This window comes from Xenia sp. Carnegie-2017, unplaced genomic scaffold (genome assembly GCF_021976095.1).
Source record: "Xenia sp. Carnegie-2017 unplaced genomic scaffold, XeniaSp_v1 HiC_scaffold_14, whole genome shotgun sequence".
Classification (NCBI taxonomy): domain Eukaryota; kingdom Metazoa; phylum Cnidaria; class Anthozoa; order Malacalcyonacea; family Xeniidae; genus Xenia; species Xenia sp. Carnegie-2017.
In genome coordinates, this window is record NW_025813447.1 from 216741 (window position 1) to 243533 (window position 26793).

A 26793-nucleotide genomic window follows, 5' to 3' on the forward strand; every position below is an offset into this window, starting at 1 on the left:
CTTCTTTCGAAGCGGATATCTATCCAGGTACTTTTAATAGCTTGAGATCAAACAAACGCGTTGTTACGTCATTTGATGAGATATAAACAAATTTAACCACAGGCATGTAAAAAAAATTAAATGTATTAAAGAAAAAATGCTTGATTTATCATCGTAGATTATTTCTGTGTTTTATGGAAATTCATTATTTTTCTATTTTAGCGTTTCTAGTTAGTTTTGTAGAAAATTTTGACGTATTCAAGCTGTTTTCTCGTCAAAATGGCTCGCAATGGCGGAAGTACACAACGACATACAGTTATTTCAGTGAAAGTGAGCGAATTGAATTACGTGAAGAAGCGAAGGAAATGTTTTACTTTGGCTACGATAACTACATAAAATATGCTTATCCAATGGATGAGTTGGATCCAATACATTGTACAGGCAGAGGACCGGATTATGAGAACCCGTATGTAATTTATGATTTACCTTTGACTCCCTTCCTCTATCGTGTATTTACGATTTTTGGGGTTTTTTATCCTCGTGACCTTTAGATTTTGATTAATTTGTTTTATTCTTTAGGTCAAATATCAATATTAATGATGTACTTGGGGATTATTCTTTGTCACTTGTTGAATCCTTAGGCACATTAGCCGTAAGTGATTTTTCCTTTTTGAATAATATCCGTTCGATGTTATTTGAAGAAGACTTTTGATTACTCTTTAGATTATGGGAAATATTAGTGAATTTAAACGTGCAGTCAAATTAGTTATGGACAATGTTTCTTTTGATAAGAATACTACAGTGCAAGTTTTTGAAGTCACAATAAGGTAACAAATTACCAGTTATTGTTACCTTACATTCATTTGAATTTATTTTCTTGCTCTTGTTACATAGAGTCCTTGGTGGATTGCTTTCTGCGCATCTCATCATTCGTGATCCCCAGCAACCATTTGGCAATATGATACCCAATGATTATAATGATGAACTATTGTTAATGGCGCATGATTTAGCAAATCGTTTACTCTGTGCATTTGACAATACAACACATGGTATTCCTTATCCAAGGGTTTGTGTCATCATCATTGAACTAAAATCAAACTCTGCAATTTAAAAAATATCTCATGATAAAATCATTAATTACATATATAGGTTAATTTGAAACATGGCATTCCAGAGAAGCTATTTAAAACAACCTGTACTGCTGGTGTAGGTACTTTACTGCTAGAATTTGGAACACTAAGTCGTCTGTTAGGTGACCCAACTTACGAGATAACAGCAAAAAATGCACTGGAAGGCATTTGGAAATTCCGATCAAAGAAGACCGGCTTGTTAGGCAGGCAATTATGTTATTACAGTTCAAATATTTATAAGATATCTATCTTATTATTGCCAGATGCCCAAGTGAATAAAGACAATTGAATTTTATGTGATGGTTTTCAGGTAATGTTATAAATGTCATCACTGGTGAATGGGTTTCAAACATGAGTGGTATAGGAGCAGGAATGGACTCTATTTATGAGTATTTATTAAAGGTAAAATTCCTCATTAGTAATGTGTTCAAATTATGTACTGTATGAATGAAATTGATGATAATTTATTTCTAGAGTTATATTCTCTTTGGTGATTCTAATGATTTGCAGAAGTTCAATGACTTGTACAAAAGTGTGAATATGTACATGAGAAAAGGGTTAGAATGTTTGTCATAAGCATATGTAAATTGTTTGCTGTGTAACATAGACCTCATTAATATTTCAGCCGTCATTTATGTAACTCTGGAAATGGTGATGTTCCAATATTTGTAAATGTTAATATGAATGATGGCAAAATAATAAATACTTGGATTGACTCCCTCTCTGCTTCATTTGCTGCTGTACAGGTAAATCATTTGTAATTCAGTAGCTAGATGACTAATACCACAGGTGCACCGTGTGTTTTAAGAGCTATTTTTTAAATAAGGTTTGCTTGTTTTATTATAAATCAGAAACATGAGAAAACGACCTTCAACGCCATCTGCTAAATCTTCATTCAATGGTTTTTAGGTTTTAAATGGGGATGTAGAAGATGCTATCTGCACACATGCACTCTTCTACGCCATATGGAAAAGATATGGTGCATTACCAGAGAGATTTGACTGGAACACGGGCATGTCACATGTACATTTTTATCCATTGAGACCTGAACTAGCTGAGTCGACGTATCTTCTGTATCAGGCAACTCAACATCCATTTTATCTACATGTCGGCAAAGATATAATAAATAGTATACAGAAGCACGCAAAGGCAAGGTACATAAATACAATATTAACACTTGAAATCTGTGAAAGTTTATGTAGATGTGTAAAATGTAACGGTAAGAAAGGATTATTGGTAATATGATATAAGAAAGTTATACATTGTACGTACGTTTAGTTTTGAACCATTTTGTTAAAGATGCGGTTATGCTACCTTGCACAATGTCATGGATAAATCTCAGGAAGACAGAATGGAAAGCTTTTTCTTATCAGAAACATTGAAATATTTATATCTTGTAAGTAGACGGTAGAAATTCTGATTATGTTAAGAATCAATCATGAAGATCCTCTCTTTTTTATCTTCAAGTTATTTGACCGTGAAAATCCTGTAAACCAACAAGCCTCGAAATATATCTTCACTACAGAAGGACATTTTCTAAAACTTGATAAATCTTTATGGAACGCCGACTCTTATTTCTATGACGTCACCAATGGATATCAGTATGACGTCAACTCGAGAACTACATCGAATATTAGTGATAGTGGGGTAAGTTTGTATGTTCATAGAATGAGTGAGCAACTAATAGAATCGTTTACACGAACCGTAATAATAATGGGCTTTTTTTTCTTAGTGTGAAATTGTATCACAGCATAAACAGCGTCCGTTACCTTTGGAGCTTCGCTATCTTCAACAGGTTGAGAGTTTAGTTGGCGTGCAAAACTAATTTGAAAAATTCTTGTACTTGTTCAGGATGTGAAAAGAACAATTTAAAGAACAATAAACAATATATTTTTGTATCGCATACGTCAATAAATGTAAAATAAAATTTACTCTTGTTAAGGAGATAAGACGTGTTGTATGATAAATGATAATGAATACACAAGCAATATTTTTTATAAATAAATATCTCTTTAAAATATAGAAAATCTTTTAATTTTTAATGAAAGAAATGTGTATAGAGGCGGTTTCATGCTCCATCGAAATACAGCAACAAAATTGTTCATTCAGAATTAGATGTGCGTCATAATTTCTAGATGTTAACTGTAATCTGTACGCAAAAAGCCGCCTGTTCAATTCACCAAATTACTTTCAAATGCATAATTTATAATACTACAAAGTTATCCAGCTAGTTAACCAGAAAAACGTAAAAAATATATCTTATATTGATGTACCTATTAAAATAATTAAATATTTAAATATTTGTTTAGCCAAGGTTTATTTTACAATTAACGTTATTTTTATTTCATTTAATAATTGTCGGATAGAACAAAATATCTTCAGTTTAAATAATTTATTTCGTACACAGGTTGTTTTGCGATTTTTCATTCATGCATATTAAATGAAATATTGTTCATAAAAATGACAGCCAACCAGAGAATCGTGAATAAAACACATGGAAAACGAGTCACTAGCCGAAATTTTATTTATTAATGATCATTAATTATTGAAGGTGAAGACGGTTGGCAGTTGATTTATTGATGATGACTTTTAAGTTCTTGCTTAAAGCAAAGCAAGAAAGTTAAGATAAAAACATTTTAAAAAACGAATATTTTTTACTGAGAAACTTCCCAGAAGAATATTCAGAGTAATTTCAAAAAGTGGATAAAAGCTTGAAATTGTATGATAACAACAAGCCATTGTTTAATAAAATGTATGAATAAAACTTGCGACAAGATTGTTTGGCGTTTCTAAGCAAATTGTTATCTTCATTGCAAAAGAAAAAATGTCAGAATATATCGAGCTGCGACCAACATCATCTTCAAAAAAAGAAATGTTTACAATGGAGGATTTGCGATTGTATCTTTATGGAAGGAAAGATGTTCAGCTCATTGATACGACAAAACTAAAGAAGGAAGGAATCAAGCATCTCGAGATAGACAAACAACCAAAAGAAAATTTTTGTAAATGAAATACTTCTGTGCATGATGCAGACAATTCAAGGATAAACAACTATTTGTTATTATTTTATCAAACAGGGTGCGATATATGCAACGAACGTCCTGAAGAATGCCCCATGCATGCACCGTTACACTCACTGCGCAAACTCGTCAGCCGAAGTCATACGGATTCGACAACTACAATTGACTACAGCTCCATTTTAAAGTTCCCGGATGAGGTCGGTCTGTGCACATCAAGCATTCCTGGAATTGAGTATGGTGTCTGTGCAAAGATCGAGATAATTTCTGGAACATGGATAGGTCCATACGAAGGAAGACTTGTACGACCAGAAGAAATCAAAGATGAAATCGATACAGAGTATATGTGGGAGGTATAGTATAGTTTATAGTATATGTGGGAGGTATAGTATAGTTTATACTATATGTGGGAGGTATAGTATAGTTTATAGTATATGTGGGAGGTATAGTATAGTTTATACTATATGTGGGAGGTATAGTATAGTTTATAGTATATGTGGGAGGTATAGTTTAGTTTATAGTATATGTGGGAGGTATAGTATAGTTTATACTATATGTGGGAGGTATAGTTTAGTTTATAGTATATGTGGGAGGTATAGTATAGTTTATAGTATATGTGGGAGGTATAGTATAGTTTATAGTATATGTGGGAGGTATAGTATAGTTTATACTATATGTGGGAGGTATAGTTTAGTTTATAGTATATGTGGGAGGTATAGTATAGTTTATACTATATGTGGGAGGTATAGTTTAGTTTATAGTATATGTGGGAGGTATAGTATAGTTTATACTATATGTGGGAGGTATAGTTTAGTTTATAGTATATGTGGGAGGTATAGTATAGTTTATAGTATATGTGGGAGGTATAGTATAGTTTATAGTATATGTGGGAGGTATAGTATAGTTTATACTATATGTGGGAGGTATAGTTTAGTTTATAGTATATGTGGGAGGTATAGTATAGTTTATACTATATGTGGGATATAGTTTAGTTTATAGTATATGTGGGAGGTATAGTATAGTTTATACTATATGTGGGAGGTATAGTTTAGTTTATAGTATATGTGGGAGGTATAGTATAGTTTATACTATATGTGGGAGGTATAGTTTAGTTTATAGTATATGTGGGAGGTATAGTATAGTTTATAGTATATGTGGGAGGTATAATTTAGTTTATAGTATATGTGGGAGGTACAGTATAGTTTATAGTATATGTGGGAGGTATAATTTAGTTTATAGTAAATATTTTTAAGTTGCAAAACCGGTAAAGACATAATTTTTAATTTAAGATATTTCACGATGGGCAAGTAAGTCACTATCTTGATGCACGTGATCATTCCAACTCGAGCTGGATGCGCTTCATACGCTGTGCACGTGATAGTTATGAGCAGAACATGGTGATATTTCAATATCATGGGTGTATCTACTACAGAACCATAAAAGACGTAAGAATTGGAGAAGAACTTCTTGTCTGGTATGACAGTAAATATTCCATGATATTTGGGATACCAGTGGCATTAAATGAAACCGGAAGTAAAGGTAGAATATACACGTAGTTTTTAACAATAGGAACTGTCTAAGAATATGGCGTTTAAGCGAAACAATGCGTAATTACCGTAGTTTTAAAGTCGATTTCTTATATTTAAAGGAGTAAATCCACCAAAGGGAATTGTGACACACGATAGAAGTTACCACAAACGCCGCCATTCTGACCATGGTAGTTGTCATATGACCAAAAGAAAATGGACAAACACCGAAAACAATATGTATAGTACACAGATGGATAAAGGAGGTATCGGAGTGAACATGGTACACACAGGTGAACACAGAAATAGAGAAGGTAGCGAAGAGAATATACACGAAACACAAATTGTTAATTCCTTAAATGAAAAAAGTAAAGCTACGAGTTCAATGAAGAATGAAGTTTGCAGTACATTGGTGAAAGAAGAATTACCTACAACTACATCGGAAGAAACACCAAGCTTAGCATTTAAATATAGAAATTCAATGTATCACAGGGGACGTTGGTATTCATTGCCATCAAAAGAAGGATTGTATAAAGGATATAAATACTGTCCAAAAAGCATCAAAGGTTACAAAAATCACCAAGAACTTTCATTAAATGTCTGTAGCAAACACAAGCAATCATTTGGTACACAATGTGATCAAGAATGTAAAACTCTGTATGAACTTAGCAATCATAAGGAAGAAGATGCAAGGGAAGGACAGTATAAATGTAAGCAATGTTGCATGACCTTCAGAAGTAATGTAGCTCTTTGCTTACATACACGTATACATGGTCATCATGTGTCATCAACATTAATGATAACACATAACAATGATAAAAATGTATAAATAATGCCAGGCTGTGGGTAATACGTATGTATGTATGGGATTTTAATGTACTGCTCTACTTGTGGTAAAGGACTTAGAAATGAATGCTTGTCTTATGTATGATGTAAATAATAAACTTAACTCACAATTTATGGTTGGTCTTGACGAGAATATACCACACGTCCTTTCTTGATAACATGTTTAATCACATGATCATGACCAGCCAATTGATATATTAGATGTTCCCATCTTCAAAGTAAATTTTCAAAGTTTAGTACTGTGTAAGTGTTCATTGTGTGAAATGATAAAATCATTACCTTGGACAGTCAAGAATAAGGATATCACCAACTTTACCATATTCTAAAGATCCGTGAGAATGTGATTTTCCTATTGATGCTGCTGCATTAATCGTACTTGCTACAAGTGCTTCGTTCATGGTCATTCCATACAATACACAGGCTAGATGCATCACCAGTGGCTATAATTAATGTTATCCATGAATTAATCATTTATGTATGAATAAATTTTCATTGTTGCCATCAGCCAGATTTGAAAATGCAATAAATAGTACACATACATACCATAGACACACAGAATGCATTGGGATTGAAGTCAGAACCAAGGGCAATTGCAACACCTAAAATATGATGGTTAAATTTAGGATTTATAACAGTAATACAGGTTAACAGCAGAATCACATGCCCCTGAATTATATGTAATAAATGTATAATACCATCATAACCCCATGAAAATCATAAATGAATGTTATAATACAATGTTTGAATTAACAATGTGCAATGTGCAATTTGCACATCGTTTTATCTAAAATGAAAACAATTGCACATCATTTTTTCAAACGATGTGCAAAAATCAGCGGTTTTAACGAAAAACACTGTCGTAAATCATATGAATTTGTTCACATTTAAAAATATTAATTTAGCAATTAGCGCTATATAATTAACGTAATATCAATTTGATTATGCCTATAAAGAAACACTTTTGTCAAAAAAATTGCACATCGTTTTTTCTGAACTAATTCGCACACTGTAATACCATCATAGCCCCATGAATCATATGCTATACATACATATATAATACCCCAAAACATATATACGTAGTATGATGTACAACAAAAGCACACCTTCATCAATCATCTTTCTTACTGGAGGTGGACATAGTTTTAATATATAGGCAGTTGTTGGTAAAACAACAGCAACACTTGAGGATGATGCCATCATTTTGATTCCTTCTTCACTTATTTCTTCAAGATGACTTATTGATCTTGCTCCAAGTGACACTCCTAACTAAAGAAAACAAACGAAATATTTATAATGATGAAAATATAAGAAATTAAGCTACATCATCTAAAACCTCAACAGAATTAAGTTGATTTAACTCCTCAGCATGAAAGTTGATTGCCAAACCAATTTTCTTCCCCGCCTTCAGTATTTTCTCTGTATCTGAGAGTTCAAATACACCTTTTTCACAAAACACATCAATATTGTCTACATGAAGTTTCCCTGAATCCATAAGGCTTTTCAGTGCAGGTAACTGCTTTGTAATAATATCATGTGTAGCCTCAGCAGGAGTAGAGCCCCTTATAATGAAATAAAGATTATATTATATAAACAACAAACAGTAAAATAAAGTTCACTGATGTAATGTAGTAAATACATACAGTGGTATAGCATGACCTCCACAATATGTACTTGATATTTCAATAGCTTGTTCATTTTTTGCTCTTTCCAATACCCTTAGCATCTTCATTTCATTTTTAGTGTCAAGTCCATAGCCACTCTTTGCTTCCATTAATGTTGTTCCAGCTCTCAACATACGCATCAAAATTTCTCTGAGACTGTCGAAAAGTTGTTTTTCATTTGCTTTCCGAACATGACTGACAGTAAAATTGATCCCACCTCCAGATTTGTGAATATCCAAGTACGATGCACCAGCCAACTACTGAAGATAAATATTTTTGTGACTGCACATTTTACAATTGCCCTTTTCTATTTTTGTCTTCCAAATAAACACACCTTCATAGCAAATTCATGCACTCTATCACCAGCAAATACGGGATGGGTATGACCATCTACCAAACCTACATAAAGAAATGAATGAAAATCTCCTCACAGCAATAATGGGGAAGGTAGAAAAAATTTCATTACCTGGGATTATACTGCAACCTGTAGCATCTATTATTTTATCAAAATCATTTTCTGAATATTTTTCATAAACAACATTATTTACATCTATACAAGCCAGGTTTCCTTGTTCATCAATTACTAAACTATAGCCTTCGTTAAGTACGACAACATTACTCATTGAATTTCCTTTTAACAAAGTTTCACCTTTATTACATACCAGTACAACTTGCTTTGCATTTTTCACCAGTAAACGATACATATTTAAAAATATTCGGGACTAAACTTAAATTATCCAAAATTCAAAGGACAATATATTTTCAAGTTTAGCTGTACGTTTCCATCACTCAAAATCATGAAGTCGTAAGACGACGACGCGAAAGCGATGATCTGTGGTGAAACGAATGGGTGAAAGAGTGATCTGGTAGAAATTAATAATAAACATTAATTGTATGACTGAGAAATAAGCACAGATGATTTTTCAGAGTTTTTCTAGGAGAGTAGGAAAAATCAACTCTGCTCTGCCTTCGTAATTCATTTTCTCACTTTGACAAAAAAAAAAAACACACCTGCTGACATTCTCGGAAGTATTTATTATGCTCTGTAATGTCTAGATGAGAAAGTTTGTTAGATTCGCTGTACAAACTTTTCGTCTATTTACCAAAGTACAAGCTTCTATAAGTTGAGTAATTTTCATTTAAATACCTCAAATGACGGATTTTCCATGGTCATTCCATCGTTTAAACTCTCCATTATCCTCACACTTTTTACAAACTTTTGAGCTGGAAAGGCATTTTATCATACGAAACCTTATTCAAACATGTTCTAACATTTTTTTAGGAAACATAAATACAAAGCAGTGATACTTACGAGCACACAAAAAATAAATTAATACACTGTCTTGTGAAATAGAAAAAAAAAGATTATATTTAAATAGCAAAATGATGAATGAAAAATGTGTGTTGCAATTAAAGAATATTTGAAAGAAATCTTTTTCTGCCTTCTATAAGACGGTATCATTTGAAATTTTCAAGTCAGTTTTTAAATTTTTTGCATGTTTGTATTGAGAGACCGTAACTTTTTCCTCTTCTCGACTCCTTGGAAATCCTTTAACACGTGACCTAGGCGGTTTCCCACGTGATGACGAACAATGTTTCCGTCTACATGGACTGTACTTTTCATTTATTTTAAATTGAAATAATTGTTTTTGTTGGAGCTGCTCGGGAGTGTAGATCAATTCATGATTGTTGGTTCTTTCATATAACTCATCTCCAGTTCCAGGACAAAGAAATGTTTTCACATTTGAAAATGGAAATGTATTACGATGATTAAGAGTTGAAGACAGGGAGCTATTACTGCCACTATTTATGGAACAAACTCCAGATGAATTCTGACCGTCTTGCGATCCATTACAAAGTTCTTTGTTCCAGCTACTATCAGAACACGATGTAAGTTCCGAATGTGTTTGCGTATCCGACGATCCAGCGTAAGTTGAAGAAGTGCGAGAAGAGTCGTTTGAATATGTATCAGTAATTGGAATATAATGTTGAGTCGGAGAATCAGCAATTGCATGTGATTGTAAGGTAGCAGCATCAGATCTCTCACATCTTTTTAAAGTTGTATATCTTCGTCGATTGATAATGTACATGACAGCTACACTTATCAATATTGTAAAAACCATAGTTAAAGCAGCTGTAAATATAACAGCACCAAGTAACGTCTTATTGCTAACATTTTCTCCCTCGCTCGTTCCTCTTTCTTCAGCAAAGTCTATAAAAAGTATCATACATAACAAGATGTTAGTGTATAGAAAATTAAAGAACTGTAGATTGCATCAAACTAAATATATAACCTTTAACAACTTTTAAATAACTCTTCAATTCAACAGCACCCAACTCATTTGACACACGACATTTGTATATTCCAGCATCATTAATCTTTATTTGTGATAACAACAAATTTTGACCATTGTTCGTCAGTTGAACTTGCATATTCCTTGAAGATGTAACATTGATTATTTTACCATCTTTTAACCAAGTAAATTGTAGCGACCGCCATCCGCGGACAGAACATACAAATACAACTGAATCGTTGACGAGTGCAACTTTGTCTAACATCTCACTTTGTGCTATTGGAGCTCCTAAATATATAAAAGTAAAAATATAAAGGATGACTTAGTTTGAAAATTAATGTAAGAAACACGAACTAACCTATCACATTTAATGTAAATGTTTCATTAATTATTCCAACTTCATTTTTTGCAAAGCATATATAACGACCAGCATCTCTATGAGATACGTTTTTTATCACAAAAGTTGCATCTTTAACACCCAGACGTCTTTCACGAGCTGCTAGGAAACGCGACATTTCTTCTTTTCTATACGATATGCTTGGTTGAGGATCACCACTTGCAGAAATATTTAAATAAACATCATATCCTGGTGGAACTATCAAATTTCCAGGAGTGCTTGTAAATTTCGGAGGAACTAATGTAACACAAAAGTAAAGAAACAAAATTCTTATGAAAAGACATAATCAACAATAAAAATATCATTAAAGTGAATTATTTACTTACTAAAAACATGTACGTCTGCAATCAACGATTCCAATCTTTCATTTCCCACAAAAATGAGACATTGGTAACGACCAGCATCTTTTTCATCCGATACATTGTACAAGTATAGCACACTTGTATAATATACGAATTTTACTTCCGTCTGCAATGATTGTGTAAAATATTTTAACTAAACTTCATCATTACACAAGTAATTATTTTTTAAATTGCTTGGAGTAAAAATATTAGATCCAATAAAATACCAATACAAAAAAAAATGAATTAATAACCATCTTTTATAGTATGATAATAATTACCTGTGTATAGACAATAACTTTAGATTCCATAAGGTTTACATTCTTTGAATCTTTTTGCCATAATATTCTTATTGCTCGCATCGAGCCATTCTTTACAGTACAACTTAATCTAACCTCATCTCCTGCTAAAGCTATCTGTGATTGTGGATCATTTGTAATTACAGGACGAGTTGTATCTAAAGCAACAAAAACAATTTCATAAAATCAACAATATGGATTAAAAAATCTTTGCATGTGAAGTAATTTATCAGGTTCTAACTAACCACATTTGAGATCTTTGTAAGAAATCTTTGTAAGATCAGAGCCAGCCAATTTTATTGGTTGACCACATTTCAAATGAGTAGAATGAACAAATGATGAAGTCTTTAACCACTTTATGAAACCCTGTATTTTACAACCACAGTGAACAACATCACTACTAAGATGTCTATAAACAATAAATATTACCACATAATTTCCAGTTAAGTTACTGCATGATAATGAAAAGAATAAGTTATTAATTTTCTTACAAATAACTCAGATGTTCAAAAGAAGAAAATGCATCTTCACTAAAATCTACCAAAGGATTTTGATAAAGAAACCTGTAAAAAAGAAACACTAAATGATGAGTTATGTTATTCCAACTTCAGCAAAATGATGAGACTTACAATTTCTCGAGTTTCCACAACTCTTTAAAAGTGGATTTTTTCACCAAAGATAATTTATTACTGTTTAAATCCCTAGCAGAAATAAGCATTTTCATATGAACAACAATTTTTTCCTTTAAGCATTTTAAAATGATATTAATTAACCTACAATGTTTTCAAACTTTTCAAGCTGTTAAAGGAACCATCACTAATATGTGAGATTTCATTGGAGCTTAAATTTCTGGGGAGAGAGAATTTTAAATTTAGTGAATTAACTCTTCAGAATAAAGTAAAAACAAATTTAAAACTTACAAACTGATTAATGATCCTAAATTGGCAAGATTTGCTCCTTTGCTTTTATCATTTTCAAACAGTATCTGTCCCAACTTATTATGAGCCAAATTTCTAAATGCAATTTGGTATAAATAAGATCTAGGTTTGAGTTTAGAATGTCAAAGATTTGCTTACAAAAATTTCAAGTTGTTACAACAATTAGTTCTCCAAGAAGATGAAGATATGTTTACAATCACATTATTCTCCAAGTTTCTAAAAAATTAAAGAAATCACCACATAAAAAATTTATAAACATAAGTATATGAGAAGCATTTCTAAACTTACAAATGTTCCAAAGCATTTAAACCAAACATCCATGTTCTATCGATACTTTTCAACATATTTCCATTCAAATATCTGTAAATAAACAAATTCTTAAGTTAGTAGCATGATCTAATTAATAAGTGGTAATATGAAAAATTAAGTCTTACAAATATTTCAAAGTTACACTTGAAAGAGCAGCATCTGCCAAAGACATTATTTCATTGTTGGATAATATTCTGGAAGAAAAATATTGTCCATTAAAAACATTTGAAAATACAAAAACCAATAGCTTTTTCTTCAATTACAATGTCTCAATGGAGGGAACAATTTTCCCGATAGCCAAAGTATCAATCTTTTTCAACTTGTTTCCACTTAAGTCTCTAGATATATTAAAGACATCAAAAATATATTAAAAATACTTTCTAGCTAAGAATATGCACAATATTAAAGTAACATACAATGTATGAACTGATTTACAGTGAATAGGAGGTAATACAGTGAGATTGTTTCCATCAAGCTTTCTATAAAAACAAGAGTCTGAACGTCACAATAACATTTATATTCAAAGGTTAAAATTTTGAATACGTTCTTACAATATTCTGAGTTTTTTCATGTCAGCCATGGCTTTAGGAGATATGCTTTTGATGTTATTATCACTAAGAATTCTAAAAAACAGAAAGCATTAGCACAATGGGGTTCAAGAATTTTATAGATGATAAAAAATGAGCTCACAATTCCTCCAAATTTTGCGCTCCAACAAATGTGTTGTCCTCAATCTTAACTATATCGTTTCCACTAAAATCTCTAAAATCATAAATAAAACCTATTGATTTCAAAAAAATATAACATGATATCAAGGATACTGAACTTACAGTTTCACAAACTGATTCCAAACTCCATTCACTGACTTAAGCTTGTTCCGGCTTCTACAACATGAAAAACAGTATATGTCATACAGGAGTATTCTGAGAGTAAGATTGAAAGAAATAATCATCAGAACTTACAAATATAAAAATTTCAGAGTCTTGGGAAGCTTTCCAAGGCTACGAATATCATCGAATTGATTGTCACTTAAGTTCCTATGAAAGGATTCAATTACAATTACTCATTATTAAATTTTTGCTTCAAAATAAAAAATTTACTCACAATTCGACCAGGTTTGTAAACTCAATGAATGTATCGTTGTCAATCAGGGAAAGTTCGTTTCCACTAAAATCTCTATAAAACAAACATAATCTTCGAAAAAGAACTTTCGTGAACACCATTTTGTATTGCTACTGATAAAATAAGAAGACGTATAATCACGTTATTCAATCTTTTGTAATTCGAATACTTTGACATCTATGTTGACAACTCTTCATCTACCTCTGTTTTATCACGAACATTTGAAAAAAGATCGAACAGAGTCAGATTTCAGTAAAAGATTTATGATTATAAAAGTTGTCAGGGAATTTGTAACAGTACATACAAATTAAAAACTGATAAAAAAAAACATATATATTCAGTTTCTAATTTCAATTGTGCTTTTACGTAAATATGGACGTTCAAATTAATGATTGCAAGAGAGTTAAATATTCGACAATACAGGAAAGACAACCAGGCAAGATTACTTAACAAAAAAAAGATGTCTAAAACGACCTCCCAGAGAGATAATACGTCTGGCAGTTAACTAAAAACTTATTTTGAAATCGTTAAACACACATTGTTTTTAACTGAAAATTTTGTCTTCAGTCAATTTTCACATATTTTAAAAGTACATATTTACACATTTGTAATTTTCAAGTCTACAAATAAAATGAAGATGTACGTTTCTCAAGGAATCACGTCTTCGGGGTAATTTGAAAGTTAATGACTTTAAGCTTACAATAAGCTGTGAATGAGCATCATTATATGAAGGCTAAGTTCCGCTGCCAACGTAAACATGTTTCAACAGCACGCTTACTTGTTCAAATGCTTCAATAAACTTAGCAAAATTGTCTAACTTTAGTTCTACATTGAACAGACAGGTTACATTGTAAAGCTTTTATCAACCGTAATATATAAAACGACGTTTTGTTCTTTCATAACCTGGTGCCATGGCATTAAAATATGTGTAACTACGCAATGGGGAATATTGGCACAGGAAATATTGGCCCTTATTAAACGGCGCAAGGAATACTTGAAATATCTAGAAGACGCGTTGTTTTTTTCAAACACAGCATGCTTCGTCTGAATTGAACTGAGTATGCATTTCCAACAATCTTCGACGAAATTTTTTTAATCTATACCAGTCTACGGGAATTTTTGGGGAAAACTTGAATACAAAAATGTAGCATTGCTCTGCAAAATCTAGCAAGGGAGAAGCAGTTATTTCAAAAATATAAAACATAAAGGAATATCAAGGCAGAAATAGATGAAATCGCAACAGGAGAATTTCGTTGACTATTAGCGGGCATACTAAATCTTTTCGCATCAACTCTCTGGGCAATTTCAAAGGGCAAAGCCATTTCAAACAATTTGAGCAAAAAAGCACGTTTTTTGATAGACTGATAATTACATAAAATTTGTTAATATCAACTTCGACCACAATGATTATAGTGTTCAACTGAAATAAGGCGGTGTCCAATAATAAGTTTAAAAATTTTTAATTTGCAGTGAAAAACAACCTTGGCATTAAACAGGAAAGGTTAAAATAAGCAGGTTATGGCCATCAGTAATATTTTTCTTTCCCACAATAATGTTCGTGTTATTGAAATTTGAGTAGATCTGCTTGCCATGTTTATTATACAAAGAAACGACACGAGTTTTGTACAAGCAAGAAATTATCGTGCATGAACAGTTAGGAAATAAAGCTTCTTTCAAATCATCTTCGTGTGCGAAAGTACAGCAAATCCTTTGATATTCCGTACGAAACTACACAGTTTAAATGCATGTCTGATAGAAAAATGTAGTCGTTAACAAACTGTTGATTCAATGAAAAAAAATATCGCGAGATAAGGTCGACCCCCACACATAAAGACACTTATCATGAGTTAAATTGCTTGTCGACATCGTCCACAACATTGTCGTTATAACTCAAAAAGCCGATTACTGCTATATTATTAATACCAAACAATAACTTTGACCGGTATCTATCTAACCTCTACATTACACGTATAATTTAAAAACAATCTCCACGAAAAAGCGGCACCAAATATTCTCCTACTTAAAAGAAGTCAAATATTATAGAATAGTTGTTTTATGATTGTACGCAGCGTGAGAACATGTATTGTAGGACACGAAAGCACGAATTTACTCAAGACATTGAAAGTTTGCGCATTACATGTATGGATGAAAAAATAATAATAACATTATAATTACGTTAGAAATCGATTGAAAGGTACTTACATATTCGTCACATCTTTAGGTAGCCATTTTGGAAAATGTAGCAAATGTTGTTGAGGACATTTAACAAAATAATTGTCACAAACACAGGTGCTTGGGCATAAATCACTTGCAAATATTAATGGAATGGAAAGATAGCTAAATACAAGAAATATCCACATTGCGAGTCGCAGTAAAAGCTCATATAATCGTAGAACAGGCGTCACAAGCTTCTTCGTTCACCAACCGATCCATAAATATAGAACACGACAAAGAATATACAGTTTTAAGGTAAATATAGGCAGACAACATGGAGTTCACAGTTTAGCTTATTTCGAAATAACCCAATACGTAGGCATCGTAGTGTCATAGTGAGCTTCCCTACTCGTCACTCATCGACAAATGCAATAAAATTTACCACCCGTGATGCAACTGCAATCTTATTGGTTGAACGCTAAAGACAGATAATAAATAAACGCATCACCACTTTTGTGAATAATGAAAGTTTGACAGCCACAAGTAATCTGGACTGCGTTGAAATTAACAGGAGAATTGAGTTAACTGAGGAAAACTTGTGCTAGAAAGCTTAGTAAACATCAAAATAAGAAATTTACAGCAAAAAACATTAACATGAAAATAGCCAGGCTGCTATAACAAGGTGCAATATCATCGCTCAATATTGGTTAACGTGAACATGGTTGATTTTTAGGTACAACCAAATTAAAAAACCGAGAAGAAAACGATTACTTTTAGATTTTCAAGAGTGATCAAAAGAAAGTTTTGAAGCATTTTACAATCGAAATTGTCTGAAATTTCATTACGTGATTTTATGTTAATAGACTCAGCTTATACTGTTCTGTAGGTTTGGAAACACTGAATGATTCAGTTCTTAACCTCAAAAAAACGCAATGACAAACATATCAAAGTAAGTAAGACATCTCAATAATTCATACAACAACTGAACAAAAAACATGTTGTGTATCATTCAATGTCATACACATCACCTTGTCTCGCTCCAACAGAGCACACCACAAGGGAAATTTATCATGAGATTCGTTCAAACAGCCGAGAATAAAATATTTTAAACGGTCGAAATAACAACAGTTTTAATAAACGTACCACAGAATTAAAAGCTCCAAGAGATCAAGCAATTACTCCTTTCAAATAACATATGCACGACAATTATAAAACACTTCATCATATTGTCGCCTTTCATTCATCAATAACGACAAAACACACAAATTATTTTTTTTCTAGCTTAATTTCCTGTAAAGAGTCACAACCACAAGCACACATCTTCAAAATTTAATGGCGGTAATGTATACACTCTGCATCTATATATTTTACATTTGTTAAAAGGCATTTATTTTAATAATTATACGTGTTTTTTGTTTTCAGATTTATAAAAAGCCCTCTGGATTTGAAATGATCACTATATAAATTTGAGATTTATAACTATTGATGAAAACGTCATTGTATGGCTGAGACTGCAAACATGTTAGTCAGCGCGAAACATTAACACAGATGTATAGTATTACATGAGGAAAGATACTCCTACCTCACTCTTCCTTGTGGAAACGTTTATTCATTCGGTATTAAAATTCCTTCACTCGACAGGCAAAATTGTTGCACGTCGTAAAGCATTAACCCATCTGATAAAAAATAAAAAATGTCAGTATAGTAAAGGTTTTCAAAATTAATTCATAGCACTTACAGCTCGCCATTTTTCATGCTATCAGTTTGTAATATTACAGGTTCAGTTCCAGCGTGGATCAACTGAAATACAATCTTTTTAATATCTCCATCCATCTAAAACATAATTTTGCAAATGAAATAACATTACATCAACTTCTATAAAAGATAAAATTTCATAACTACTTTATCTGGGCCACGAATATCATAACCAAGTAAAGGTGTTGTCTCTTGTGCAGCTGGATCCTAAAATAAAAATGTTGAAATACATCTTCCTTGATTTCATTTTTCTTATGAGAAAATTATCGGTCGCTTTATAGAGTAAAAAACTGTAACTTTTATATCATTAAAAAAACGATGAAAAAATGACATACTGAACTGGCTTTCGATGCGTAAAGAACGTTGTCTTTAATCACAAACCATCGTTTCTGCCATTTTTTGCCAATTTTTTGTTTGAGATAGCCGCTGATGGTTGACTCTTCAACGGCAGGAATCTAAGGACACCGAAAAAAATTTTTTAAATGTTTCGAATTCACGAGTATGATAAATGATTTGATCGACACCTCTTTAGATTTTTTCAACTTTCGCAACTTTTTAGAAGCATTTATCTTTGGATTGGATTCTTTTCTTTTGATTTCTGTGCTTTTAGTTTTAGCTACAGTTGTTCTGGATGTGTTTGCCTTTCCTCCGCTAAGTTCTAAAATGACAAAAGTCCATTATCAACTTTATTTTGAGATTTCCATGAGCAGAAAGCCAATATTACCTTCAAAGCAAATATCACACACTCTCGCCGTTTCGTAATTCAAATAAGCAAGTTGTGTTGAGTTGGACGAACAGGAATTGCAGACGACCTTGAAAAAAATGAAGGCATTTGCTACACACAAAAAGATAATGTACAATAAGAAAGCAAATTAATAAATACAAAACTAAACTGCAAACACAGAGCAGCTGTTCGTAAAGACGTAGACATGAGAATGACACAAGTTAATCATGACATGTAAACAATTGAAGCACGTTTCTCTTTTATTATGCAGAATGAAAAGAAAGATTTTTGTCCAAATGGACCAATCACAATGCAATGAAGGTCATGAACGGTTACAAGATTATTATGCTTTAGTCAGTTCAGGAAATTAAGGCTAACGAGTCCGCCAAGAAATGAGTTTGTACTGTGGCACACCAAATAAAGTTAAAGTAAGGACAACAAAAGGTAATATTTTACTGCGAGGCGAAAAAGATTCGTATATTGTGAGAGATGTTTTAACAAGTCCAACACAAAAAGAAAAAAAACATTTATATTTCTGTGCAAATGACTGGCAGACGTTGGAGGATGTTTATGGTCTTGAAGTGAAGACAGAACGTCGTGAGGAAGAAGACTTAAATAATGGACGATCTTTTCGTGAGAGGATTCAAGTAAAAGACTCAGATAAAATATTAGTTGGTGGAGAATGGGGCGATCAATTTCATGTTGCATATATTGATGGAGAAAAACCTGTGTTGATACATATAAAATGCAAAGACGATGATGTGCACGTAAATGAAAATTTACAAAATAAAGATTTGTATTTAATGTACTATCTAGAACAGGAAAAATCTTCATGAATATACGATTAATCATAAGTTTTATTATGTGTGAAGAGTTAGCTATACAATACCCAATAGACTGTAAAACAGTGGACAAAACATTGTTTGTTGGTAATATTTTCATGCAATACAACTAGATTTGTCTGTTCATAAAAAATAACATATTGTTTGTTTGTTTGTCGGGATTTAGTGAACAAAATAAAGACAATTGACTGTCATTGCTTTAGATGAAAATAACTAAAACTTCTAACTGCAAATTGCTTTCTTGAACTGAAATCATTAATTTTTAACCAGGTTTTAAACTTTTAATATCGAAACGAAATGAGATAAACAAACCTTTCCACAAGCTCTACAATGATGGCGCCGATTTGTTACAGTAAAATCATCCGTACACAACATACACATAGATACACGTGTATCTGGGATCCACACAGGTGCCTTCCTGCCCAATCTCTCATTTTCCTCTTCATTTTCTTGTTCCGCCTCATATGAATAAAATAAAAACGAAATAAACAAAAACATTAAATAATAAATTTCGTCGATAATTATGATAAAAAAAAACCTCATCTATCGTTTCCTTATGAATGGCCACATGAAAAGTAATTCTTTTCTTACGAATTTCATCAGAAGCATCACGTAAGGCCTAAGAAAAACTCTTGAAGAGAAGAGGGAAGATATTTGCAATGAACTTTTCAAGAGATTCCTACAAACCTCGAGCCACTCGTCTCTTTCCTCAGCAGTACTAAAAATTCGATATTGTCAAAGAAAAAAAATTCATGATACTTCAAGAATGAATTTTCACTGTGCAACTGACCTTGCAGAGAGACTGAACGATTTTTTTGTGCTGATGATACTAAATTCATTGTCGAATTCAGGCGAGACAGGCAATTCGACCTAAAGAAAAAAGCCTCGTACTATTTTTTATGAAACCGAAATAGAAATGTAGTTAACGCTGTCCGGTTCACCTTTATTTCCTCCAAAGGTAACAAAAGATTCAAACGAAATTGATTATTGGCTACAGGCGTCGTGTACAAAAGAATGTCAGTAAACTAAAAATAAATTACATCAGATGCTGGCTTTCCGACTAAATACTGCATCAAAATATTGTAATTATCTCTGTAGTTACGAACCAAATAAAACATTCTGGGTTGCATTTCTTTACGTGATAGTTTCATCAAAAGTCCTTCTTTGATCAGTTCCTAAAGGAATTTAAAGATTTTACAGCAACGCAATAGTACTTTGAATTTCAACATAATCAATTATTGAGAGAAGATTACAGTTACTTACTCTCCCAGGTTTTACAATCTCAATTTGTCCAACCAAACTTCTTTGAACTTTTAACACCTCTTCAAAATTGTCCTGAAAGTCGAGTATTGCTTAATTTAGCTAACATTAAATATTTTACATGCCAAATAAGTTTGATTACATTACTAGAAGACGACAAAATTGTCCATATAACCCTATCCAACTGACTATCATCATATAACTGATTGCAGATTGAGCTATACACATTTTATACCTGAAGTAGTCTGTAATCTAATAAAAAGGTGGTTTGCTATACACGAAGGCACTCGTTAAAGATATTTTTACAGCAAGCAAATTTATCATTTTTTTGTTGTTGCATTATTCCAAATAATCTCTAAAATTTAGTTGAAATCCTGACACGATAGTTCAAATGGACAAAGTGATGAAAGACAGCTTTAATGAAATGTATGAAATATAAGATATGATAAATTCTAAGAAGAGGTTAGCTTATCTCGATGTAAAGAAGTAAAAAGTGAAAGCTTAGATACCTACCACTCGTTTCATGTCTTCATTTATATGTGTAGCAACATCAGAAACAATATGAAGGGCATCTGTATGAACATAAATCAGCAGACTTTAGATTGAATGTTTAAAAAAACACACGATAAACACAAAAATATGTGAAGATTACCGACCTGAAACATCTTTATAGTCCAATGAATCCTTATTGAGATGTTTTAAATAATCTAAGACATAAAAAATCCTGTGAAGTACTATGCTAAGACCAAACGAGAAAACTAAAACAGTGATCATTACCAATAAGAAGTAAACGATAACTTGGAATACGCTGTATTGGCTTTAACATGTACATTCCAATAGTGAGATTTTGACATCTTTCACTTGACTTGAGGAAAAACAGAATAATTTATCTGACGTTAATACATTAATAAGTATCATAATGACATTATAATACTTGCAAGGTACACACATCAGAAGTGATTTTTTTTTCAAATAAACTCATTTCTTCTCAATGGTTGCCGTATGTAGAATTTAGGAATAAGTTTAAATACCTGGAAGTCACGAACAGCAACTGCAAATTGCGGATATTTTTTCATTGCTTCAGTAAGGAGAGCCATTGCATGATCATAACCTTGTATATAAGTCTTGTACATCTATATATATACAACAGCAAGGTACTACAGATAATACACAGCAATATACAAAGAACAAGGATGAAATAATGGAAATAGTACACAAGATCGTTTGCAAAAAAATTTAATGATTAGAAAATAGAATAAAGACATTTACCTTTAAAAAAGGACTAAATTTCTTGATAATATCACCTATTCTCGGTTCGTTTTCCCTGAAGAAAAAATATCAAACTTTTATAAAGACGTCATCATTATTCTAAGCCTTAAGTAGCTGCTCCATATATCATAGCCGCCCTACCACTTTTCCATACGTTCCTCAAGTGCTTTCAAGAATTCAGAGTCAAATTTATAAATTTGAGAAATATTCATTAGGATTTCTTGCAAAGTTTCATCCGCGATAATAGGACGGCCATACTTCTTACTTTCATTCTTTAATACTTCTACAAAATCCTGTTGAAACGAAGATTTGTTTTGAAAATTCAAGTCAATACAGGAGAGAAATGTTGGATAATGCAGTTACCTCAGAGACAAGTTTAACTGCATCAACAAATGTTTTCTCGGTGGATAAAATCTCACGTGAGATATAATAAGTTTTGCTTTTTTCTTGCGTTTCTGCTTCCTGTAATTTACTCAAGACTTTAGTGAAGTAATACAGCCTTGATAATAAAAATATTTATCTTACCATTTCAGTGTCGGAGTTGGAGTCCGAACTAGAACCCTTGCTTTCTTTGATCTCATTTGCCGAGTTATCGTTGGTGTTTTGAACTGTACATTAAGACAAGCAAACGTAATCATTTCTTATCAATTTTACGATGATTTTGATCAAACATATCTACCTGTTCTTGATACGTTTTCATCACATGAATCTTCACTGTCTTTTCCATCCAATGACGCGCGTTCATTTGTCGTTTTGCTCACAAAAAATGTGGGAGGTCTGGGTCTAAGAGGTTGTTTTATTTTCATCTTAGCTCCAAAACTAACACTACGCAACAATTCGTTTCTACCTATAACAAAATAATCATCACAGTGACGACGAGTGGTTTTTTCAATTCACCATTTTCTTTTGCCGTAATGCCACATTCTTACCACGTGGTGAAGGAGCAGCAGGTCTTGCGGGTTTAGTCTTCACAGGAAGAGGATCTTTCGCTGTGTTTTGATTGATAATGAAGAGGAAAAATGTAAAAAACATTTATCAACTTAAATCATCAGATAATGTTCTCTTTTAACACGATACCTGGCCTATCATCAGCCTTTTCTTCCATATTATCAATGTTTTGTAGCTTTTCATTCATTTCCGTTGAAGAAACTTCACTTGTTTCATCCTTAACACAGAAAAATATGTTTTCAATAGATTAATTAAAATAAAACTGCAAAACGAAACATTTTCATACCTTGTTGAAGATGACTGTTGGAGATTCACTTTCAAGTAGTAATGTTCTCTTAGGTTTGACTGGAGGCGTCGTTTCCGTGTCAAATGATTTTAAGTCTGACTCAGCAGACGTATTTTTAAATTCCTTTATCGACGCTTCTTCTATATGAAAAGATGATTCTTCATCCTCAGTCGCTTTATGATACACCTCAATGTCCTTGTCTACGCATTTATAGTCCTCTACAGATTGTGGTTCCCAAGTCCGTTCCAACTCATCGTCTTTCGTCACATCTTGATTTTCTGCAAATGTTCCAGCACAACCAACAATATTACATTTGTTTTCTTCCTCCGACGTGTCAGAATTATCACAAACACTTTTATTCGCAACTTTATCGGGAAGATCAGGTGCTTTACGTTTCTTTTTAATATTTCCATCATTATTTTTCACGACGTTATCACAGTAAGCAGTATCATCAACCTTATTGAAACTTTCAATCCCTTCGCGGTTTTCAACTAAACTACAATCCAACTGATGATGGTCGGTAGGAAATTTAGTTTTAGAACAAGATGGAAAGTCAGGTGCAGAAGGCTCTACAAATGTATTATTATCAACTTCCCTCGTTTCAGTAGCGTCTTCAAAGGAAGTTTTCAGGTTTTTAGATGCACAACGTTCTTGGAAAGATTTTTGAATATCTTTGTTGCCAGACGTACATTCTTCTTCATCTGTTTCTCCTACAAAATTTTCTTCATTCTCGATTGAGTTCGATTTGATTTCATCAAACGACAGTTCTATGGGATCCCCACTTTTTGTACTTTGCTCGAGAGCGAAAGATTTGGCAGATGCTTTACTCGCACTTACAGAAGAATTTGCATTTGAACCATGGATTTCACTTTCTACTTGTTCTGTTTCTATTTCTGACTCTATTAAAACATGCTTGACTGGTGAAATAAAGCTTCTCTTCGGTTTTTCAGGTTTTGCTAAGAATAAATCATTACTAACACGCTCTGAACTTTCAGAGGCTGAACAAGTTGGTTGCTTTTTCTCGTCGACAATGTCTACATTTTCATTCTTCAAATATCCTGTTGTTTTATCGCCATTTTCATCACTACAATGCTTCACATTATTTTCTTTTACAACTTTTTCATCAAGATGTTCGACATTTTTAACATTGTCTTTTCTATTGTTATCCTCCGGTGGTTTTACCAAGTTATTATTACAGGAAGTTAAATTTTCAGATTCTTTCACACTTTTCATTACATCTTGAACATCTTGTGATACATAATTCAAATTTTGTATTTTTTTCTTTCTTTTGGGAGCCACAGGTCTCGTAAGCTTGCTTGACCCGTCATTAATTTGATTTTCTAAGACGCAAGTGGATGTTTGAACAGTGGATGTTGCAATTGAAGCATCAAAATTTTCATTAACTTTCAAATCATATGATTCCTCTGAGTGTTTCAAACAGTTTGGATCCAATTTCTTCTCAGGCAAAGATTGGACTTGTCTGGTTAGTCTAGTAGCTTCACTCAAGCTCGATGCATTGTTGTGAGTTTTCTCGGAATGAACAGATTCCTGAGAATCATTTGATGAATTTGGATGAAAATCTGTTTTTGACATTGGTGTTGATGGTTTGGTGGGTCGAACAGGTTTATTAGATATAAATGTATTTGTATGACTTTCCTTGGAAACAACAGATTCCTGAGAATCATTTGATGAATTTGGATGAAAATCTTTTTCTATTACAGGTGTTTCAGGTTTCACAGATGTTTTTAAAACAAATACATCAACATTATGACTGTCCTCAGAATCATAATCTTCTGTGTTTAAAGATAGTGATGTTTTATTTGAAACATCAATATTGTCACTTCCTTCAGTCTTAAGAGATTCTTGTGAGCATTTGGATTTTTTCACATCATTTTTCTTTATCAATAATGCAGGCCTTGCAGGCCTTGCAGGTTTCACAGGTCTTGCAGGTCTGTCAGGTCTTGCAGGTCTGTCAGGTCTTGCAGGTCTGTCAGGTCTTGCAGGTCTGTCAGGTTTTGCAGGTTTAGTTTGTTCTTTGTTTTCTACAGACAAATGGGAAGAGTTTAGATCCAGTTCCTTCTTGTTTTTGTTCTTTGTTCTCACAGATGACTTGTCATTAACTACAACTAAATCATTGTCCATTGGTTTTATATTTAACACACAGTCCTCGGTATTTCCTGTGTGGACTTCATATCCTGAAGTCTCTGAATCTTTTTCACAAGTGGACTCCACATGAGACAGTTCAGTTATCGATAATTTGCCATTTTTGCATTTTTCAGCAACAGGTGGGTTAATATTCTTATTCTTATTTTCATTTAAACCTGATGGCAAGCATTTTGTGCCTGTCTCACTTTGTTCTAACTTATTTTTAGAGGCAATTAATACCGTTTCTTCACCTTTGGAATCAGCAAGAATACAATCGTTTTCATGCTTACCAGAATGGTTTGTTTGATGATGATAATTAGTTTTATTTGTCTTTGTCTCTAAAGGTATGGTCTCAACACGATGATGGAGTTTAGGGGAATTTCTAGGTGAATTTTTCTTATGTTGTAAAGAAGCATCATCATTCTCAGGAAGTTTTGAATTTTTGTTTGATGGAATATGTGAATTTGAATTGGATACAGAAGTGGCTGGTTTCTTATATCCTTGATTAGCGATACGAGCAGGTCGAGGTGGAATTGCAGGTTTGGGCCTGGTGTAAGTCAATACATAAATATAGACATTACAATAACAATTCTAACTAAAAAATTTGTATCACAGGTAAACTTTACAAATTTTCTAGTCAAGAGTAATACTTGGAAAAAACGTAACATAAATTTCTGTTTAAAATATCCTACCTTTTCTGCGCTTGTACCTCAGGTGGAAGCTTTTTGTCAGTCGTATTCGTGTCAATCACCTCTTGCATTTTGTCTACGTTAAATATCAGTACAACAACGTTAACTCCAAATAATATAAGCATTCTAATTACTGATGATGACTAAATATAGTTGAAAGCTGGAATCAACATGTTTACATTAAGTTATAGTTGCTGTGTATTTAATGAAAATATTCAGTGGTTTAGGTAAACATTTAAAAATATCAAATTTAAAGAAACGTTTGTTATAACAGTATCAAAATAACAAACGCTTATTTCGTAAGTTTTACAACGTATATCAACAATGTTTGTGTTGTTGTTTTGTTCATTTACCGTGAGAATATTTACTTATTGAGTTGATAGGGAAACGTTTTTCAGTGTTCCTCGCTTCAAATTTTACACAAAGGATAAAATTCGCGTAATAAGAGCAATCGTGTGACGAGGAAGTACTTAGTTCTAAGCATTAAATTATCAATAACATAATAATGTAAATTATAATAGTATACCTTTCTCAATTCTTTTTAAATGATTGTTGTTGCTTTTGTCTGACATTTTATATATTTGGAAATATAAGAACACAGAGATATTCACACATTTTACATTCTAATTTCATCGCGTGTGCGATCATTTTATAAATACAACAAAGAATGAAATTTGAAGAACGTTGACCTTTCTCGGGGGTTGCTAGGCGTACATTAATGAACTGCATGTGATTTATGGGTACATATATATGGATCGCATGTATCCATGGAACACAAAACTTTAAAATAAAAAAAATAATTAAAATTTTTCACTTTTTTTACTTTCTTTGTCTGAATATAACATGAATATAACACATTGAT

General features: G+C 32.4%; 5 protein-coding genes across 9 annotated transcripts; 2 read left to right on the forward strand and 3 right to left on the reverse strand.

The window, feature by feature from the left end:
• Positions 1–85: 85 nt before the first annotated feature.
• Positions 86–3131, forward strand: LOC124434219 (ER degradation-enhancing alpha-mannosidase-like protein 1). Its single transcript, XM_046984099.1, has 12 exons — positions 86–445; positions 559–631; positions 703–806; positions 874–1045; positions 1129–1312; positions 1420–1511; positions 1584–1666; positions 1735–1855; positions 2019–2263; positions 2409–2505; positions 2577–2756; positions 2842–3131. Exons 1-12 carry the CDS (start codon positions 174–176, stop codon positions 2932–2934), a joined length of 1716 nt encoding a protein of 571 aa, XP_046840055.1. The 5' UTR covers positions 86–173; the 3' UTR covers positions 2935–3131.
• On the reverse strand, positions 324–9088 carry LOC124434225 (probable imidazolonepropionase). Of its 5 annotated transcripts, XR_006944719.1 has the most exons (10): positions 8626–9088; positions 8494–8558; positions 8139–8416; positions 7832–8057; positions 7602–7764; positions 7042–7097; positions 6778–6938; positions 6607–6709; positions 2098–2210; positions 324–1079 (listed from the first exon to the last, which is right to left on the reverse strand). XR_006944719.1 is itself a non-coding variant. In XM_046984106.1 (9 exons), the coding sequence occupies exons 1-8, from the start codon at positions 8861–8863 to the stop codon at positions 6610–6612; spliced, it is 1287 nt and encodes a 428-aa protein (XP_046840062.1). In that variant the 5' UTR covers positions 8864–9088; the 3' UTR covers positions 324–1079; positions 6607–6609. The 5 variants fall into 5 exon arrangements, 4 of the variants coding, with proteins under 4 accessions (XP_046840062.1, XP_046840060.1, XP_046840061.1 ...); XM_046984106.1 differs by lacking the exon at positions 2098–2210; XM_046984104.1 differs by lacking the exon at positions 324–1079 and having other exon boundaries at positions 1837–2210.
• LOC124434221 (putative histone-lysine N-methyltransferase PRDM6) lies at positions 3934–6734 on the forward strand. The gene is made up of 4 exons (XM_046984100.1): positions 3934–4111; positions 4187–4479; positions 5416–5665; positions 5775–6734. The coding sequence occupies exons 1-4, from the start codon at positions 3934–3936 to the stop codon at positions 6479–6481; spliced, it is 1428 nt and encodes a 475-aa protein (XP_046840056.1). The 3' UTR covers positions 6482–6734.
• A 326-nt stretch (positions 9089–9414) lies between the features above and the next one.
• LOC124434216 (leucine-rich repeats and immunoglobulin-like domains protein 2) lies at positions 9415–16513 on the reverse strand. Its single transcript, XM_046984095.1, has 21 exons — positions 16062–16513; positions 13842–13913; positions 13700–13774; positions 13568–13621; positions 13428–13499; positions 13289–13360; positions 13154–13216; positions 13001–13075; positions 12863–12931; positions 12717–12788; positions 12567–12644; positions 12411–12503; positions 12268–12339; positions 12120–12191; positions 11982–12053; positions 11736–11899; positions 11473–11648; positions 11177–11318; positions 10812–11087; positions 10454–10741; positions 9415–10371 (listed from the first exon to the last, which is right to left on the reverse strand). Exons 1-21 carry the CDS (start codon positions 16217–16219, stop codon positions 9605–9607), a joined length of 2982 nt encoding a protein of 993 aa, XP_046840051.1. The 5' UTR covers positions 16220–16513; the 3' UTR covers positions 9415–9604.
• An 813-nt stretch (positions 16514–17326) lies between these two features.
• Positions 17327–26749, reverse strand: LOC124434214. The gene is made up of 28 exons (XM_046984093.1): positions 26458–26749; positions 25935–26007; positions 23098–25789; positions 22941–23028; positions 22793–22852; positions 22543–22710; positions 22389–22471; positions 22227–22325; positions 22005–22156; positions 21864–21918; positions 21626–21727; positions 21372–21459; positions 21251–21301; positions 21108–21166; positions 20598–20669; positions 20441–20509; positions 20276–20359; positions 20125–20204; positions 20022–20052; positions 19873–19953; positions 19647–19793; positions 18493–18580; positions 18293–18426; positions 18104–18223; positions 17916–17975; positions 17752–17846; positions 17596–17689; positions 17327–17469 (listed from the first exon to the last, which is right to left on the reverse strand). The coding sequence occupies exons 1-27, from the start codon at positions 26501–26503 to the stop codon at positions 17644–17646; spliced, it is 4923 nt and encodes a 1640-aa protein (XP_046840049.1). The 5' UTR covers positions 26504–26749; the 3' UTR covers positions 17327–17469; positions 17596–17643.
• Positions 26750–26793: the final 44 nt, after the last annotated feature.

Coding starts and splice junctions, on each gene's coding strand:
- LOC124434221 (XM_046984100.1), top strand. CDS start 3,934: ATGTCAGAATATATCGAGCTGCGACCAACATCATCTTCAAAAAAAGAA. Junction 4,112..4,186: donor ACAACCAAAAGAAAATTTTT/GTAAATGAAATA, acceptor TTTATCAAACAG/GGTGCGATATATGCAACGAA. Junction 4,480..5,415: donor ATACAGAGTATATGTGGGAG/GTATAGTATAGT, acceptor TTTTAATTTAAG/ATATTTCACGATGGGCAAGT.
- LOC124434214 (XM_046984093.1), bottom strand. CDS start 26,503: ATGTCAGACAAAAGCAACAACAATCATTTAAAAAGAATTGAGAAAG. Junction 23,029..23,097: donor CAACAGTCATCTTCAACAAG/GTATGAAAATGT, acceptor TTCTGTGTTAAG/GATGAAACAAGTGAAGTTTC. Junction 22,326..22,388: donor CCAACTCCGACACTGAAATG/GTAAGATAAATA, acceptor AGTAAATTACAG/GAAGCAGAAACGCAAGAAAA.
- LOC124434219 (XM_046984099.1), top strand. CDS start 174: ATGGAAATTCATTATTTTTCTATTTTAGCGTTTCTAGTTAGTTTTGTA. Junction 807..873: donor GTTTTTGAAGTCACAATAAG/GTAACAAATTAC, acceptor CTTGTTACATAG/AGTCCTTGGTGGATTGCTTT. Junction 2,506..2,576: donor CATTGAAATATTTATATCTT/GTAAGTAGACGG, acceptor TTTATCTTCAAG/TTATTTGACCGTGAAAATCC.
- LOC124434216 (XM_046984095.1), bottom strand. CDS start 16,219: ATGTGGATATTTCTTGTATTTAGCTATCTTTCCATTCCATTAATATTT. Junction 13,217..13,288: donor ATGAAAAAACTCAGAATATT/GTAAGAACGTAT, acceptor TTGTTTTTATAG/AAAGCTTGATGGAAACAATC. Junction 11,649..11,735: donor TTACAAAGATCTCAAATGTG/GTTAGTTAGAAC, acceptor TTGTTGCTTTAG/ATACAACTCGTCCTGTAATT.
- LOC124434225 (XM_046984106.1), bottom strand. CDS start 8,863: ATGTATCGTTTACTGGTGAAAAATGCAAAGCAAGTTGTACTGGTATGT. Junction 8,559..8,625: donor AGGTTGCAGTATAATCCCAG/GTAATGAAATTT, acceptor TTCTTTATGTAG/GTTTGGTAGATGGTCATACC. Junction 6,710..6,777: donor CTTATTCTTGACTGTCCAAG/GTAATGATTTTA, acceptor TTTACTTTGAAG/ATGGGAACATCTAATATATC.